Source organism: Hyperoodon ampullatus, assembly GCF_949752795.1.
Source record: "Hyperoodon ampullatus genome assembly, chromosome: 5".
Classification (NCBI taxonomy): domain Eukaryota; kingdom Metazoa; phylum Chordata; class Mammalia; order Artiodactyla; family Ziphiidae; genus Hyperoodon; species Hyperoodon ampullatus.
In genome coordinates, this window is record NC_136918.1 from 31,056,562 (window position 1) to 31,075,238 (window position 18,677).

General features: G+C 45.5%; 1 protein-coding gene across 1 annotated transcript in view; it reads right to left on the reverse strand.

Moving 5' to 3' along the window:
- Window positions 1-347: 347 nt before the first annotated feature.
- Window positions 348-18,677, reverse strand: part of BTD (biotinidase) — a 46,090-nt gene continuing 27,760 nt past the window's right edge. The window contains exons 2-4 of the mRNA XM_079705397.1: window positions 15,153-15,417; window positions 10,548-10,697; window positions 348-1,955 (exon numbers count right to left, since the gene is read on the reverse strand). Coding sequence (XP_079561523.1) covers window positions 783-1,955; window positions 10,548-10,697; window positions 15,153-15,401 — 1,572 coding nt within the window. The 5' untranslated portion in view covers window positions 15,402-15,417 and the 3' untranslated portion in view covers window positions 348-782. The remainder of the gene's footprint in view (window positions 1,956-10,547; window positions 10,698-15,152; window positions 15,418-18,677) is intronic.

Sequence of the window (18,677 nt, forward strand, 5' to 3'; positions counted from 1 at the left end):
AGAAAGGCAGATGTGAGAAAAGCTTCCCTTCTATTTTTAAAAGCTGCCTCAGGATCCACATTGCTGATGCTGCTGGTGGCTCTGGCACGATCAGTCCAGGGGGATGAATTCTGGCCAACCAGAATGGAAAAGTCCCCATGGCAGCCATTTCTAACACGGCTTTCGCTTTGAGAGTTTGTTTCTTACCCTAGAAAATGTTTGAGGCTTCTGAAATACCTGTATATCCTGGGTGTCACTTGATCAACAGCAAGAACACACACGAGGGCTTCCCTGGTGGCGCAGTGGTTGAGAGTCCGCCTGCCGATGCAGGGGACACGGGTTCGTGCCCCGGTCCGGGAAGATCCCACATGCTGTGGAGCGGCTGGGCCCATGAGCCATGGCCGCTGAGCCTGCGCGTCCGGAGCCTGTGCTCCACAACGGGAGAGGCCACAACGATGAGAGGCCCACGTACTGCAAAAAAAAAAAAAAAAAAAACACACACACAAAGCCTGCTGTTTTGTGGACATGTAAAATACAAACTGACATTTATTTTTGTTTGCGCTCTTAAAACAATTGTGTAATGGAAGATCTGCTGAAGGAAGACGTGGCTTGAATAATAGAAATGTGAGTAGAAAATACCAGAAAATGTCTCACGAATTTGCACTTAAGAGGAAAAGACACTGGCGAAATCTGTCTCCCTACCTCTTCCCGTGGCTCCCAGGATGGGCTCTGGGGCGAAGAAGTGGTCCCGGTGCTGTGAGCTTTGGCCTGTGCCAGTGCAGGGGGAGCCCACCCCACACCCCCTAGTCCTTCTCATACAACCGCCCGTAGAGAGCTGCCGTCACCAGGCCAGAGGACAGTCTGCTCTTCCTCAGGAAATAGTGATCATTCTCCCAGCCCAGCTCGTCAGGGGTTTCCAGGGTCATCCCTGAGGTCAGAAGCACTGGAAAGATATAGGAGGTACTGAAGTTCCCCCACAGGTGAAACTCAAATATCCCCGCAGCCTCTGTGACCTCCTGCCCACAGGTTTCAAAGCCAAGACCGCCACACTTGACCAGGGCACAGACTTGAACGTAGTAAGTGCCGTGCACAGTGTGAAGGCCGTCAAAGACCCCCAGGGCATACAGCTCCTTGGACAGAGTGGGCCTCTGGTAAAGCAAATGACAGCAAAGGCTATTTGCACAGACTCGGAGGTAGCCTTCCTTGCCCCACACAGGAACCAGGGTGAAATTGTCATACATCATCTCAGAGTTAAATGTGGGAGGGGCATTCGTGTTCCATTTGGGGGCTCTGTCACAGTGGACCTCCTGAGCATCCTTCTCAGAGTATGGATCCCCTGCCAAGATTTTTAAAAACTTACTATGGGATGGGTCCATTTTCCCCGTGGCATTCCCTGTGCCAATGAGACCCTGTGGATTTTTGGCTACCTGGGCAATTATAAGGTGACCTTCAGGGCTTTCCATGTCATGGTACCAAAAGGACTTCAGAGGGGTGTGTATGCCACTTCCCGTCATCCCCAGAGATGGATGGTGGATGTTCGCAGCCAGAAAGTTGACGCCAAAGGTGATGGCAAAACCTCTCTGAATCTGAATGGCTGCCAAGAGTGGGAGCTGGTTCATCCAGGCGGTCGGATACACTACATGCTTCACCTCCGAGTCTCTGAGGAGCCTGACAGCAGGGTCGAAGAACAATATGTCAAAGCAAGTGAAGATGCCAAACTTGCCAGCAAAGGGGGTATCAAAGGTGATGTGATCCACTTCCAGGGGGGTATTGAACGCTGCTTCAAAGTAGAGGTTTTGTTTGCGGTAGCTGTCAACCAGGGTTCCATTACTGCTGAACACCACGTTCGTGTTATACTGGTATCTGCCATCATTTGGGCACCCTGGGTCACTGCTATGACAAGGCTGCTTTGTCCCAAGATTGGCCACCAGGAACATCTCTCCCTTGACAGCCATACAACTCAGGCGCTGGAGGACCTAGAGGGAAAAAAAAAAGTGTAAATGAAATTTTTAAACCCTGCCTTTTTCTTACAATTTTAAAATAGTACCTGTATTGTATCGATAATATATAAATAGCTATCATAAATCAATAAGAAAAAAGTAACCACTACTGAAAGCGTGCAAAGGATATGAACAGGTAGTTCATAGATGAACAAATAGAAATGGCCAACAAACATTGACAAGATGCTCAGTCTCAGTAGTAAGGAGATACAAATTAAAATGATAATGAGATATCATTTTTCACCTCTATAAGATTGGCAAAAATTAAAAAGACTATTCTATCTTGCATTGACCAAAGGATGGGCAAACAGGCACTCATGCACTATTACTGGGGATGCAAAGTGCAATCAAAATCTTTTAAAGGGAAAACTTGGTGCTCTTTAAAAAATAATTTTTAAAAGTGCTTATCTTGGGGGGCTCCAATCAATATGGTGGAGCAGAAGGACAGGGAGCTTACCTCCTCCCACAAATACATAAAAAATACATTTACATCTGGAACAATTCTCACAAAATACCTACTGAACCCTGGCAGACTATCTCCAACACCCAAAATCGCAAGAAGGATCTCCACACAACTGGGTAGAGCGAAAGAAAAAAAGGGAATTGGGATGGGACTTGTGCCCCTGGGAGGTAGTTGTGAAAGAGAAAAGGTTCCCACACTCTGGGAAGCCCCTTCACTGGAGAGGAGGATCAGCCAGGCCACTGCCCTGCGCTCCTCAGCCTGAGATGCGCATCCACTGGTACGTGCTGGGGCTGGGTGCTGAAACTCGTGCTTCAGAGGACAGACCTGGGGAGAGCACTGTGTTTGGCTACAGAGACAGCCTGAAGGGGCTGGGGTGTGGTACGGGCTGCAACCAGCGGTATACATGGAGGAAGCCCGGGCCCTCCATAGAAGCGAAGAACCTTTGTTAAGAGCGCGGAAGGGAGGGGCGAGCCTGCCATAGTAGCCTCACTTTTGGCATGCTCATGGCAGGTGTGCGCCGCCACTGAAACCCCATTGTCAACACGCATGTCAGCAAAGCGAGGGGTGGGGCCCACGACAGCTGCCTCTTTCTCCGTGCGCTCCTCTACGAGCTCTGGGAGCGCACTAGTGGGTTGCCCACCTGCAGAGGCGGGGCTGAAGTCTGAGCCCTCTCCCTGTGGCTGTGCAGATTTACCCCACTGGGGCCTGCTTTGTAAACTCAGCACCTGAGGGACACCCAAGTGGACAATGGGTGCTCCCGTGGCTGGGACAGGACTGGCCTTAGCATCTGTGGGCTTTGTGGGTGCGTGTACATAGACGCTGGGCCAGGGTCTGGGATGCTTCCATAGCTCCCACAGCAGGTCCAGGTGTGCAACTACTGCAGTCTTGGTACCTGACTTCAATGGATTTGCACTGGTAGCCTTGTGAAAACAATGCCTGAGGGAATCAGGGCTGACTGCCAGCATTCCCAAGGTTGAGATGGGGCTGAAGGCAGTGCCAACAACAGTGTACTTTGTAAGCATACAACAGGTGACACCACAGAGCACCCTTAAGGGTGAACAGCTCTGGCAGAGGAATATTCAGTGGGTCCTCTCCCAGTGGGAGCGCTCCAATCCTGTCTACTTCGTACCCCAGCTCAGAAATGGATCCTAGGGGCTTCTAGTCCAACAACTAGGGATCAGACCCTGCTCAATACCCAGTGCAGGCTCTGGTCACCACAACACCACCACATCTCCTATCAAGGGCATAACAGCCAGCACACACTGAAGAAAGAGGTCGCAGGCATTCATAGTGAAAACAGCCCTCATACCAACAAATATTAAACCCACACAGGCTACAAAGGGACACTCCCACATAAAAATAGCCTTCCAGGACCACAGTAGATAATTGTTTCTCTCAAACTCACAGAGTAAGAGAAACATAAGTAACATAAAGAAGCAGAGGAGCCACTCCCAATTAAAAGATCAAGAGAACTTCCCTGAAAGAACAAACAATGAAACATCTCTTTAACAGACACCAAGTTCAAAAAGGAGATAATGAAAATACTAAAGGAATTAAGAAGGACTATTGATAGAAATGCAGATTACTGTAAAAAGGAACTAGAAACTATAAAGAGGAGCTAAGAAAAATTAGAAAACTCATTTGCCCAGACAAAAGCTGAGCTAAAGGCAATGAACAGCAGATTGAATAATGCAGAAGAATAAATAAATGATCCAGAAGGTAGAATAATGGAAATCACCCAAACAGATGAGCAGACAGAAAGCCAAATTTAAAAAAATGAAAGCAATATAAAAGACCTATGGGATAATGTAAAACATGCCAATCTACACATAATAGGGATTCCAGAGGAAAAGAAAGAGAAAAGGGGATCGAAAATGTATTTGAAGAAATTACAGCTGAAAACTTCCCAAACCTAAAGAAAGAAACAGATATCCAGGTACAGGAAGCACAGAGGGTCCCAAACTAGGTGAACCAAAACAGACCTACACCAAGACATACTATAATTAAAATGGCAAAAGTTAAAGATAGAGGATTCTAAAGGCAGCAAGAGAAAAACAAGGAGTTCCTTACAAGGGAACCCCTATAAGGCTACCAGCTGATTTCTCTACAGAAAAGCTGCAGGCCAGAAGGGAGTGGCAAGCTGCAACCTTGGATACTCTACCTAGCAAGATTATCATTTAGAATAGAAGGAGAGAGAAAGACTTTCCCAGACAAGCAAAAGCTAAAAGAATACAGCAGTAGTAAACCTATCCTAGGGAAATATTGAAAGGTCTTCTCTAAATAGAAAAGAAGAAGGAATCTATAGGAAAGAGGAAAATCACAATTGGAAAATATATCACTTAAATAAGCCAGTACACAGATTTAAAAAAACAAAATTCTGTGAAAGCAATGATAACCACAATGAACAGCAAACATGAATATGAAGGTGTAAAATCGTACAATAATTAAAATCATAAAATGTGAAAAAGGACAGTATGAAAACGTAGATTATTTTTCTAGAATGTGTTTCAGTCTATATGACTACCAGTCTAAAGCAATTAGATATAGGAAGGGGTTAATGTGCTTGAAATACAGGGTAACCACAAATCAAAAACATACAATATATTCACAAAAACCAAAAAGAAGAGAACATAAGCATAATACAAAAGAAAATCATCAAACCGCAAAAGGAAAAAGAAAAAGGAACAAAGAAGAAATTAAAAAATAAAGTCGAAAACAAGTTCTAAAGTGGCAATAAATACATATCTATCAATAATTACCTTAAATGTCAGTGGACTAAATGCTCCAATCAAAAGCCACAGAGTGGAAGATTGGGCTAAAAAACAAGAGCCTACTGGGCTTCCCTGGTGGTGCAGTGGTTGAGAGTCCTCCTGCCGATGTAGGGGACACGGGTTCGTGCCCCAGTCCGGGAAGATCCCACATGCCGCGGAGCGGCTGGGCCCATGAGCCATGGCCGCTGAGCCTGCGCGTCCGGAGCCTGTGCTCCACAACAGGAGAGGCCACAACAGTGAGAGGCCCGCATACCACAAAAAATAAAATAAAATAAAATAAAAATAAAAACAAGAGCCTACAATATGCTGCTTACAAGAGACTCACTTTAGGGCAAAGGACACACATAGGTTGAAAGTGAGGGGGTGGAAAAATATTTCATGCAGACAGAAATGACAGGAAAACAAGGGTCACAATACTCCTATCAGACAAAACAGATTTTAAAACAAGGGCCATAAAGAAAGATAAAGAAGGACTCTATGTAATGACAAAAGGATCAATACAAGAAGACGATATTACACTCATCAACATATATGCACCCAATACAGGAGCAGCCAAATACATAAAACAAATACAGACATAAAGGGAGAAACTGACAGGAGCACAATAATAGGAGACTTTAACACCCCACTCACATCAATGGACAGATCTTCTAGACAGAAAATCAATATGGCAACAGAGATCCTAAATGAAACAATCGAACAGTTGGACTTAATTGATATTTTCAGGACAATAAAAATAAAATGCATTCTTTTCGAGTGCACATGGAACACTCTCTAGGATTGACCACATACTAGGGCACAAAATAAGCCTCAACAAATTTAAGAGGATAGAAATTATTTCAAGCATCTTTTCTGACCACAATGGCATGAAACTAGAAATCAACCACAGAAAAAGAAATGAGAAAAAAACAATTACATGGAGACTAAACAACATGCTACTAAAAAACCAATGGGTCAACAATGAAATCAAAGAAGAAATTTAAAAATACCTTGAGGCAAATGACAATGAAAACACAACCATACAAAAATCTATGGGATGCAGCAAAAGCAGTTCTTAGAGGGAAGTTCATAGTGATACAGGCCTTCCTCAAAAAACAAGAAAAATCTCAAAGAAACAACCTAACCTACCACCTAAAAGAATTAGAAAAAGAAGGGCAAACAAAACCTAAAGTCAGCAGAAGGGAGGAAATAATAAAGATCAGAGAGGAAATGAATAAAATGGAGATTAAAAAACAATAGAAAAAAATCAATAAAACCAAGAGCTGGTTCTTTGAAAGGGTAAACAAAATCAACAAACCTCTGCTCAGGCTCACCAAGAAGAAAAGAGAGGGGACTCAAATAAACAAAATACGAAATGAAAAAGGAGAAATAACAATCAATACTGCTGAAATACAGAAAACCATAAGAGAATACTATGAACAATTATACGCCAACAAATTGGACAACTTAGAAGAAATGGACAAGTTTCTAGAATCATACAGCCCACCAAAACTGAATCAAGAAGAAACAGATAATTTGAACAGACTGATCACTACAAGTGAAATAGTATCTGTAATAAAAAAAAAAGAAAAGAAAACTTCCTACAAACAAAAGTCCAGGACCAGATGGCTTCACTGGGGAATTCTGCCAAACATACAAAAAATAACTTATACTGATCCTTCTCAAACTCTTCCAAAAGATTGAAGAGGAGGGGCCACTCACAAAGACATTCTATGAAGCCACCATCACCCTGATACCAAAACCAGACGAAGCCACTACCAAGTAAGAAAATTACAGGCCATTATCTTTGAGGAATATAGATGCAAAAACTCTCAACAAAATATTAGCAAACTGTATCCAACAACACATAAAAAAGATCATGCACCACAACCAAGTTGGCTTCCTCCCAGGGTCACAAGGATGGTTCAATATATGCAAATCAATGTGATACATCACATCAACAAAAGACAAAAAACATGATCATCTCAATAGATGCAGAAAAAGCATTTGATAAAATTCAACATCCATTCATGAAAAAAACTCTCACCAAAGTTGGTATAGAGGGAACATATCTCAACATAATAAAAGCTTTTTATGACAAACCCACAGCCAATATAATACTCAAAGGTGAAAAGCTGAAAGCCTTCCCGTTAAAATCTGGAACAAGACAGGGATGCCCACTCTCACCACCTGTATTCAACATAGTACTGGAAGTCCTAGCCACAGCAATCAGACAGGAAAAAGAAATAAAAGGTATCCGAATTGGAAGGTAAGAGGTAAAACTGTCATTATGTGCAGATGACATGATACTATATATATACAATCTATAGTAACACTAAAGACTCCACACAAAAACTACTAGAACTGATAAATGAATTCAGCCAGGTAGCAGGATACAAGATTAACATACAGAAATCAGTTGCATTTCTGTACACTAAAAATAAATTATCAGAAAGGGAATGTAAAAAAAAATCCCTTTTAAAAGTGCATCCAAAAAAAAAAAAAAGACTTAGGAATAAACCTGACCAAGGAGGTGAAAGACTTATATGCTGAGAACTATAAAACATTAATAAAGGAAATTGAAGATGATTTAAAGAAATGGAGGGACTTCCCAGGTGGCGCAGTGCTTATGAATCCACCTGCCAATGCAGGGGACATGGGTTCGAGCCCTGGTCCGGGAAGATCCCACACGCTGCAGAGCAACTAAGCCCATGAGCCACAACTACTGAGCCTTGCTCTAGAGCCTGCAAGCCACAACTACTGAGCCCATGAGCTGCAACTACTGAAGCCTGCGCACCTAGAGCCCTTGCTCTGCAACAAGAGAAGCCACTACAATGAGAAGCCCGTGCACCACAACGAAGAGTAGCCCCCGCTCGCCACAACTAGAGAAAGCCCATGTGTGGCAACGAAGACCAAACACAGCCAAAAATAAATAAATTAATTTTTAAAAAATTTTTAAAAAAGAAAGAAATGGAAAGATATCCCATGCTCTTGGATTGGAAGAATTAATATTGTTAAAATGGCCATACCACCCAAAGCAATCTACAGACTTAATGCAATCCCTATCAAATTACCCATGACATTTTTTCACAGAACTAGAACAAATAATCCTAAAATTTATATAGAACCATAAAAGACCCAGAATTGCCAAAGCAATCCTGAGGAAAAAGAACAAAGCTGGAGGCATAACCCTCCCAGACTTCAGACAATACTACAAAGCCACAGTAATCAAAACATTGTGGTCTTGGCACAAAAACAAACATATGGATCAATGGGACAAGAACAGAGAGCCCAGCAATAAACCCACACATCTACAGTGAGTTAATCTTCAACAAAGGAGGCAAGAATATACAATGGAGAAAAGACAGTCTCTTCAGCAAGTGGTGTTAGGAAAGCTGGACAGCCACATGTAAATCAATGAAGTTAGAACACATCCTCACACCATACACAAAAATAAACTCAAAATGGCTTAAAGACTTAAATATAAGACATGACACATAAAACTCCTAAAAGAGAACATAGGCAAAACATTCTCTGACAGAAATTGTACCACTGTTTTCTTAGGTCAATCTCCCAAGGAAACAGAAATAAAAGCAAAAATACACAAATGGGACCTATTCAAACTTTATAAGCTTTTCTACAGCAAAGGAAACCATAAACAAAATGAGAAGACAACCTACAGACAAGGATAAAATATTTGCAAATGATGCGACTGACAAGGGCTCAATTTCCAACATATACAAACAGCTCACACAACTCAACCACAAAAAAACAACCCAATCGAAAAATGGGCAGAAGACCTAAACAGACATTTCTCCAAAGAAGACATACAGATGGCCAACAGGCACATCAAAAGATGCTCAACATTGCTAGTTATTAGAGAAATGCAAATCAAGACTACAATGAGGTAGCACCTCACACTGGTCAGAATGGCCATCATTAAAAAGTCTACAAATAACAAATGCGGGAGAGAGTGCGGAGGAAAAGGAACCCCTCTTACACTGTTAGTGGGGATGTAAATTGGTGCAGCCACTGTGGAAAACAGTGTGGAGGTTCCTCAAAAAACTAAAAACAGAACTACCACATGATCTAGCAACCCCAGTCCTGGAAATATAACCAGACAAAACTATAATTCAAAAAGAAACATGCATCCCTGTGTTCACAGCAGACTATTCACAGTAACCAAGACATGGAAACAATCTAAATGTCCATCGACAGACAAATGGATAAAGAAAATGTGGTATGTGTGTATAGATATATACACATATACATATATACATACACACAATGGAATACTACTCAACCATAAAAAGAATGAAATAATGTCATTTGCAGCAACATGGATGGACTTAGAGATTATCATACTAAGTGACGTTAAGTCAGAAAGAGAAAGACAAATACCTTTGATATCATTTATATGTGGAATCTAAAATATACACAAATGAACTTATCTATGAAACAGAAAGAGACTCACGGATATAAAGAACAGACTTCTGGTTGCCAAGGGGGGCTGGGGAGGGATGAATTGAGAGTTTGGGATTAGCAGATGCCAACTACTATATATAAAATAGATAAACAAGGTCCTACTGTATAGCACAGGGAACCATATTCAATATCCTGTGATAAACCATAATGGAAAAGAATATAAAAAATAGTGAATATATGTAAGTATAATTGAATCACTTTGCTGTACAGCAGAAATTAACACAACATTGTAAATCAACTGTACTTCAGTAAAAATAATAAAATTAAAAAATAAAGATGTCAGTATCTGTGAGATGCACAGAAAAGAATATAGGTGGATGCACTGATGGCAGTTTGTCTAGAAAGGGAGGTGGATGAGGGATGGGGTGTGGTGAAGGTGGGCTTTCATTTTTTTAACTTTGATTTGTTGTAGAAGCATATATTCATGCATTTCTTGTATAATTAACAAATAGAACGATCCACAGATGAGTGAATGCCTCATAATAGCAGACATTCTTTTTTTTTTTTTTGTGGTACGCGGGCCTCTCACTGTTGTGGCCTCTCCCGTTGCGGAGCACAGGCTCCGGACGCGCAGGCTCAGCGGCCATGGCTCACGGGCTCAGCCGCTCCGCGGCATGTGGGATCTTCCCAGACCGGGGCACGAACCCGCGTCCCCTGCATCGGCAGGCAGACTCTCAACCACTGCGCCACCAGGGAAGCCCTAGCAGACATTCTTTAAATGAATGACTGTGGCACAGGGAGCTCGGGTTTGGTTCTCAGGCCCCTAAGGGCTCCTGTCACTCTCATTCAACATGTCCTGGCTCTTGGCCCCTGGCTTGGTTCGTCTCCGTGAGCCTCCCACCCAGGAGGAAGGCTGGTCCCCTTACATACTTCCGTGTCATGGAATCGGTGGGGCTCCAGGCATGGGTTCCACCTGACCAAGTGGGGAGAAGGCATGAAGTCCAAAAATGGGTAAATGGATGTTCTTGTAAAGTTGAATCCATGGATGCCATCTTCTGGAAACACTATAATCTGTACACCCTGCAAGTCAAAACATCAGAAATAGTCCATTAACAGATAACAGGAAGCACCCCTTCATTCCTCTGACAGCCGTCCTGCAGCTGCTCTGAACCAGGAACCACAGAGGTCCAGACGTGGTAGCTGGGCTCGGCAGGGATCTGAGCCTTAGGGGAGCCGTCTCACTTGGCCTAACTCTGAGGGAAGAAAGACCAAGTCTTCTAGGGACCAGCACCGTACTGAGGGCTGGCCAGGGAAGAAGGTTACAAGTGAGTTTGGAGGGGTTTGGAGTTGGTGGCGGTGCCATGGGAGATGGAGCGGCGACTATAACAGGCCTGAGTATCAGGCTCAGCAGATGTGCTACCGCTAGTCCGGTGGGTGGTTTTCAACCTTCATTGTGCTTCTAAATCACACAGGGGACTTCTGAAAACACAATCTTTGTTTAGCAGTGATGCTTGGGCCCATCCCTAAAAAGTCTGCTTCTATCAACTGTGGGTGGGGTCCCGGCAACAGGTCCCCACGTGATTCTAATGGGCCCCAGTGGGCTGGTGGGTGAAAGTCAAGTGCACTGATTTCAGCATAGGAACCAGGACTTGCTCTAACTTGCATTTCTCCCACTGGGAGTTAGGAGACTCCCGTCAGAGCCCTGACCGCCCTACAGGCCTTCTCCCACACCTGGAGACACTGGGGGTCCTTGCCTGTGACAGCCCGAGGCTCCCTGTGACAGTGGCAGCAACCTGAGGAAACCCAAACCAACAGGGCAGCCCTCAGCTCCCAGCACCAGGGCCCCTTCGGCTGCCGCTCTCCACTTGCTCGGCTGAAAATGTTAAGCCTGGAGCAGCATCACCCCACAGTGAAAGGTGGAGGAGGATGGCAGAGCAGGCATGAATAATCTAAAATAACAGGCAATTTGAGTCACTATTTCTGGAATGCACTGCCAACTCCTTATAATTTGTTTCCTGGGTATAAAAAAATTTTCAAAAGTTTAAGTGTAGAAAATTTGGAAAACACAACATAAAAGAATAATTCATAATCCTATATCATGAAGATATTTACTGTTAACATCTTGCCTCTTTTCATTTTTTCCCCCCTCTGTATAGGTGTGTGCGTGTATAATTGATACAATAATAAACATATGGTTTTCCATCTTGACTCTCTCACTACAGAGCATCAAGACTACAAAGATACCTTCAGAAATATCACTTGTATTATATGCTGGATTATATTTAAGAGGACACCACAGTTTATCCTCTGTTATTGGGCATTTGAATTGTTCCCAACTTTTTGTAATAAAAAAACTGTGGTGACCATCTGCGTACAGGGTGCTCAAAACACTTCCTGAATGAGCGTTGTACACAAATCTTTGACTGGGGCTCTGATTATTTCTTTAGAATAAAGCCTTATAAGTGAAAATACTGAGTCAAGTGTATGAACATTTTTAAATTCTTAATATACGTTGCCAAGTAGCTTTCCAGAAAGCTTACAGCAATGTACACTCCCTCCAGCAGAATACGAGGCTGGTCATCTTATTGCACGTTAGAAAGAAAAATGATCACAAACTTGGAAATAAAGCAAGACGAAGAATTTATGTATACATTCTTTGTATACGTATATCTTTCTACAATATACCAGGGTACTGACAAGCACACTCAAGGATTATTCATCTAGTGAATGTATCACTGTTTGACTTTGCTATTTAATAAAAGCACCCTAACCATGACAGTTTTATTGCCCTGTAGGACATTAGCCCGTTTTGTATCTATTAGCAGATTCATTTCAACATTTATTTGACTGACGGATACACTCACATCTGTTCCTCAAGTTATCTTTTGAACCAGCTTTACCATCTTACTGGTTCCTGAGTTAATTAATGAGTTAAGTAAGAGCTTTGACACATGTCCATTCTTCTCTATGTGTAAGAGTCATGTTTCTAACTTTTTGAAAATTATACTTGGACACATGTTTTCCTTTATTAAAAACACAACTTTGAAAGCACTGAATGGTTTCCTATGGACAGTAACAGTTATGGATACATATTAGATTAATATTCAAATTAAACTGCATTTCCTGAAGATACATCTGCCCAGAATGAGGACTCAGACTTGAGCCGGGACAGAACTTTGGGTCTGATGTGATTACTCATCCATTCTAGGAAGGAATTTGCATTCCTGATAAAGGGCTTGAGCAATTTTCTGACAGACCAGTGAGCTCAAGAACTCCTGGGGAATTCCGGGTGCCAACCCAGCTGACCACCCAGCCTAATATTTTTAAGCGCAACTCCTTTTCTTCCTTGTAAATGAGAGAACTCATTTAATTGGCCTGCAGGAACCTCTGCCCTTATAGCAAGTTTGATATAAAACTTTGACACATGCATGGCATCAACCTGTGTTAGAGGTTACTTTAACACATATAACCACGTAGGGGAGCCGAGATGTCTGTAAGCCCTAAAAATGACTGGATCAACAGCTTTGTACCTGCTCCTGGACCACAGACAGAGAAGGAATGATGCCTGCTGGCAGCATGGGTTCAAGAAAAACATGTTTCATTTGGGGGCAGGTGATTAAAATGCAGGGGAAGACTGCAGTCACAGTCTCTGCGTTTCAGTACGGCATCTGCCAAGTGTCTTAGCATGGTCTTGTGGACAGGATGGAGAAGAAGGGGGTGACATTTCAGCTGCCTGCAAGCCAACACCTCTGTGCAGGGAACGGACCTGTGTCAGGAGGAGGCCTGCGGGCACGGGCTGGGATGTTTTTACACCGGCTTCAGTGTAGGCACAAACGAGGTATGTCCCAGAAGTGTGAATGACGTGAAGGTAACTGATATGCAGGATGTCTGTCAGTAAAGATCCCCAAATAGCCCACCAGGATGAAATGTAAGGGCATAAATGTGAGGCTTTGCTCTCGGGTTAAATAAATTATCCTTACAAGTACAGGACAGCCACAGCAGCGTGTGTGTCTGTGTGAAAAGGGCTCAGGAGCTGTGGCTGACAGCAAGCGCCTGATGAACCCACAGCAAGGTGTGGCTGCCAAAAGCTTTCCTTCTGGGGACAACGCCTAGAATGAGGATGGTGGCAGGTTTCCTCCGCCCCGCCTTTGACAAAACCGCATGCAGCTCAGGGCACGGACGTAACCCGGAAAGTCTTGGGGGACAGGGCTGGAACCGCAACTCTCAGGGAACTGTGGATGGGACTGGAGAGACACAGCCTGGGAGAGATGCCGGGGCCGTCCTCAGATCTGGGAAAGATGGCGTGTGTGGGATGGGATTCAGTCTGTTCTGTTTGGCTAGGAGGACAGGACGATGGGTGGCAGTTACAGGGAGGCTGATTGTTGCACATGGAAAGGAAGCCCTTTCCAGAAGTTCCCACTGTCCTCCAGTGGACAGTGAGTCCTGGGCCACTGGAGGCGTCCAGGGGAAGCTGGACGTCGGGTTGGGAAAAAAAAAGCAGTGTCACCCATCAGAACACCTGGACCGGGCCTTTAAGCGCCCTTCCAACATTTGGGTGTTACACGTATAGGTACTAGAGGTTACATTTTCAAAGATAGCGATGGCCAGTGGTTGTCCAGGCAGTGCTGACCACACTGAACAGAGACGGGGGCTGTTTGGGCAGGACCTGAAGGCACCACAGGTCTGTCCGCTGAACTCAGACGCAGGCCGTTCTGCTCTCCGGGGGCAGGGCGGAGCGGGGCTTCCTCAAGCAGCCGGGCAGGTCCCCCGCCCCCGCCGGGCTCAAGGCCAGACTGCCCTCCCAGCAGGCCATTTTCCTACAGAGACTTCTGGCTCCCACACCTCCCCGTCTGCCCCACCCTTCCCGGCAGGAGAGGAAAAGGGGGCTGCGCAGGAAGCATTCACAAAGGCGGCACCGGCGTCCTTTGTCCGCTGGGCTGGGTTCTGTCTGGACTGAGCTCTCGGGCTCAGTGGTCTGGCGCGGGGACCAGAAAGGAGCCCCACGTCATCGGGAGGCAGCAAACACAGCTCTGGGGCCGCTTACTACTTTAGTTATCCTTGAAAGCCTCCGAGAGCATGAGAGGCCATCGTGCCTGCTGGCTTTCAGATGTTTCTGCACATCTGAATCCACCGGGGAACCTTAAAAAATCCCAGGGCCCCGGCGCGCTCCCCAGCTGACTCTGCAGGCGTGGGAGCCGGGCACACACATTTGTTTACAAGCAACCAAGCGATTCTTCTGGCACCGCCACGTGCCTGGCCCTGGGCTTCCCAGGCTGGAGGGGAAGCATCACCTGGGGAATCTTGCTAAAATGTACATTCTGACTCAGCAAGTCTAGGGCAGGCCCCAAATTCTGCACTCCTCCCAACCTTGGAGGGTCTGCTGATGCTGCAGACCACCCTCTCAGTAGCGGGACTCCAGCCAACTGACTCATTCAGCTCATCTTTACTGGCCCGGCTGACTTCCCAGAGGGGACGCAACACCAAGGGCTAATCTGCTGTGCTCTGCAAACAAGCTGACCCGGGAGCACTTCTTGCCTTTTGGGCCGCGATCGTCACTTGCTCTTCATAGATGTCGAGGTTCTGGTTCATGAGCTCCAAGGCCTGCTTGCGGCTGGTGAGAGCCAGCGGGTTCGGGCTCAGGATGGACCGGTGCTCGTACACGGCAGCCACGTACTGGGCAGCCTGGTGACGCTCAGCCAGGCAGCGCTCCTCGGCCTGGGCCCCCAGGGCAGCCACGCAACAGCCGCAGAGGAAAAGAGCGAGCTGACGGCTGGCTCCAGACATAATGCGGACCGTCAATCTAGAACGTAATGGGGCAAGGAGAAAACAACTGAATCCAGAATCCCGCCAAGACTGGGACTTGTGCAGCCATGAGTTATTTATCCCGGCAATCAGACCCACCGGCTGTGATGCTGCAGCTCAAAGAGTTTGTTTCAGGTTCCTAATAACAGGGTATGTGTTTCTCTCCAAACACATAGCGAGTTACGTTTAAAATGGCTCACTGTGTTAGCAGTCTGGTTTTAGAACATTTCCACAACAGACCCAATGTTTGCCACGATTAGCTTCCCCAGCAGGACTCTTCTAGTTGCACACTTCAGATTTAGGCAATAATAACTATTCTAATTATTTAAGATAACTCTGTGACATACTCCACAACCCACCGCCTGCCTTCAGTACACACAAACATACTACAGGTCAGCCATCTATTCCAGCTGTGACTGTCATGATCCTAATAATACAGCTCGGCTATCTTAGCCATAAAACCTGATGGATCACAATTCTCCCTGCTTTTCTTTGGTTAGTAATGAATATAAAGCGTAAGCAGGGCTTCCCTGGTGGTGCAGTGGTTGAGAGTCCGCCTGCCCATGCAGGGGACACGGGTTCGTGCCCCGGTCTGGGAGGATCCCACATGCCGCGGAGCGGCTGGGCCCGTGAGCCATGGCCGCTGGGCCTGTGCGTCCGGAGCCTGTGCTCCGCAACGGGAGAGGCCACAACAGTGAGAGGCCCGCGTACCGCAAAAAAAAAAAAAAAAAAAAGCGTAAGCCTCCCTTTACCCAGCACCACATTCTTTAACTTGGGGCAGAGAAACTGCTGACTTCTACTTAAATGCCAGCTTATGGACAGTCAAAAAGAAGTCTCCCCATCAAAGCATGACTTTTTCCCCCTCCTTGAACTTGAGAATTGCCACTGCACACCATCACCTTCTCAACCTCTGTCTCTGGGACTCCAAAACTCCTGCCCAAAAAAACCATACTCATTTGGAAATAAAATCCCTTTGCAATAATAAAATGCAACTTTCTAGAAAATAAACTAGAATTTTCTAGAAAGTAAACTCAGCTTTGTAGCTCCTACCGTAAGAGATTAGAAGTAAACTTTCAATGACACTTCTGTGTGCCTTTTTTCCCCAAGGATAGGCATTTTAATTTCTAAAAGTTATGTGTCACTGGGTGTTTTTACACACAGTACTGCCTTGAAAATCGGCTTGGCCTCCCAGCCACAGTCCCTCCCCAAGCACACAGACTTGCCAGGCAGTGCCAAGGCCAGGCCCCCTGCTCCATGGAGATGTGCCCGGGCCGACCAATTGCCCAGGAATCCAACTAAATGTCAAGACAGCAGAGACAAATCAAGGAACCACATTGCTGCTCTTTAAAGACAAAATGCCACCCTGCTCAAGTCTGACTCAGAACCCCTGTGTTTGCATTTCAAATCCAGACCCTCCGGGCCACCACAAATTTCTTTTTCTCTCAAAGTTCCAGAAACAAAAGCAACCATAATTATTTTCAGCAGCAGACCACGGACTCGGGGTGCTCAGTCAGAATCCCCGCCAACTCAGGTACTTCTCAGGGTGAGCAGTGCTCTCCATCCCAACCCCACCCCGTCTCAAACTGTCACTTCTTTCCTCAGGGAAGAAATGTTCCATCCAAATGCCAGGCTCCAGGGTGCTCTGCCCTCAGTCTGGGGCACCGTAAGCAGTGTTGGAAGGTCAGAACAAGAGGCCTTTGAGTGAGTGGCCATGAGCTTTTGAGTAGAAACAGAAGTATAACTGATAAGCTCTCTTATCTGAATTTTGCCTCTGAAGACCAGCAAGGAATAATTTTTTTTGAATTTTATTTTATTTTTTTATACAGCAGGTTCTTATTAGGTATCTATTTTATACATATTAATGTATATATGTTAATCCCAATCTCCCAATTCATCCCCCCAGCCCCGCTTTCCCCCCTTGGTGTCCATACGTTTGTTCTCTACATCTGTGTCTCTATTTCTGCCCTGCAAACCAGTTCATCTGTACCATTTTTCTAGGTTCCACATATATGCGTTAGTATACGATATTGGTTTTTCTCTTTCTGACTTCACTCTGTATGACAGTCTCCAGGTCCCAGCAAGGAATAATTTTTAAAGTCTCAAAATCGGTTTCCCATTCCAGCTCTGGTTTCAGAATGATGATAATGGGGAGTGGTTTGAGGGGAAAACTTTCATCTTCAAAGTCAAATTCGCAATATTTCTACAGTATAAGGCCATGGCCTCACTAAGGGGGCGGAAACAAGGCCGGGTGGTGGTGGGAGCACATGAGCCAGGACCCAGTGGGGGCAGGTCAGGAGGTCCTGGAGCTGAGAGCGGCGTTTGCGCGGTCCTCCTTCCTCAGCTAAGAGCTGCATGCCACTGATGCGGGGACAAAGAACATTCGTTTAAATCTCAGGGAGGGCTTCCCTGGTGGTGCGGTGGTTAAGAATCCGCCTGCCAATGCAGGGGACACGGGTTCGAGCCCTGGTCCGGGAAGATCCCACATGCCGCGGAGCAACTAAGCCTGTGCGCCACAACTGCTGAGCCTGCGCTCTAGAGCCCGCAAGCCACAACTACTGAGCCCACGTGCCACAACTACTGAAGCCCGCGCGCAGCAACGAAAGACCCAACGCAGCCATAAATAAATAAATAAATAAAATCTCAGGGCCTTGCAGTCCAGCAAAACAAGGAAATTGCGGAACGAGCAAGATATCCCCTTTCTTTCTATTTTGAGAAAATAAATTTAGATTATTTACAAAAAGAGCCTGGTAGGAGAGCCGTGAGTGGCAATCATTTCTGTGTGAACAGAGGTAGGTCAATAATAAGGGGTTATGCAGATTCAGCCAGGTATTCCCCCTTGAAAGAAGCAAGCCTCATGAGGTAGGAGAGAATGAGTCATTAAAATAAAAATAGGCACCAGAGTGCACCCTTGCTGAAGAGTGGTGTTCTGGTTTTCCCTCTCTATGTGGCAGGGGCTTTGAAAGGCCTGGATGGCAGCAGAGGGTGCTGGCAGGCAACAGGATGCAAGGGCGCAGGTGACCCGCTGCTGGCGCAGGATGGCGCTCACCGAGTGGCTGAGGGGCCGGGGTCTCCCTGGGAGTCACGAGGTTCTTGGCGATCCAGCAAGGGATCCACCTGCAGAGCAGGGCAGGACCTGGACCATAAACAGAATGGTGGCTGGAGGTGTGCGCTCAGTCTGAAAAGCTAGCTACGAACCTCCTTCCATCGTAGGCATTTGACGGGAGTCTAAACTCCAGGAAGGGCTCAGCGTGAAGGCGT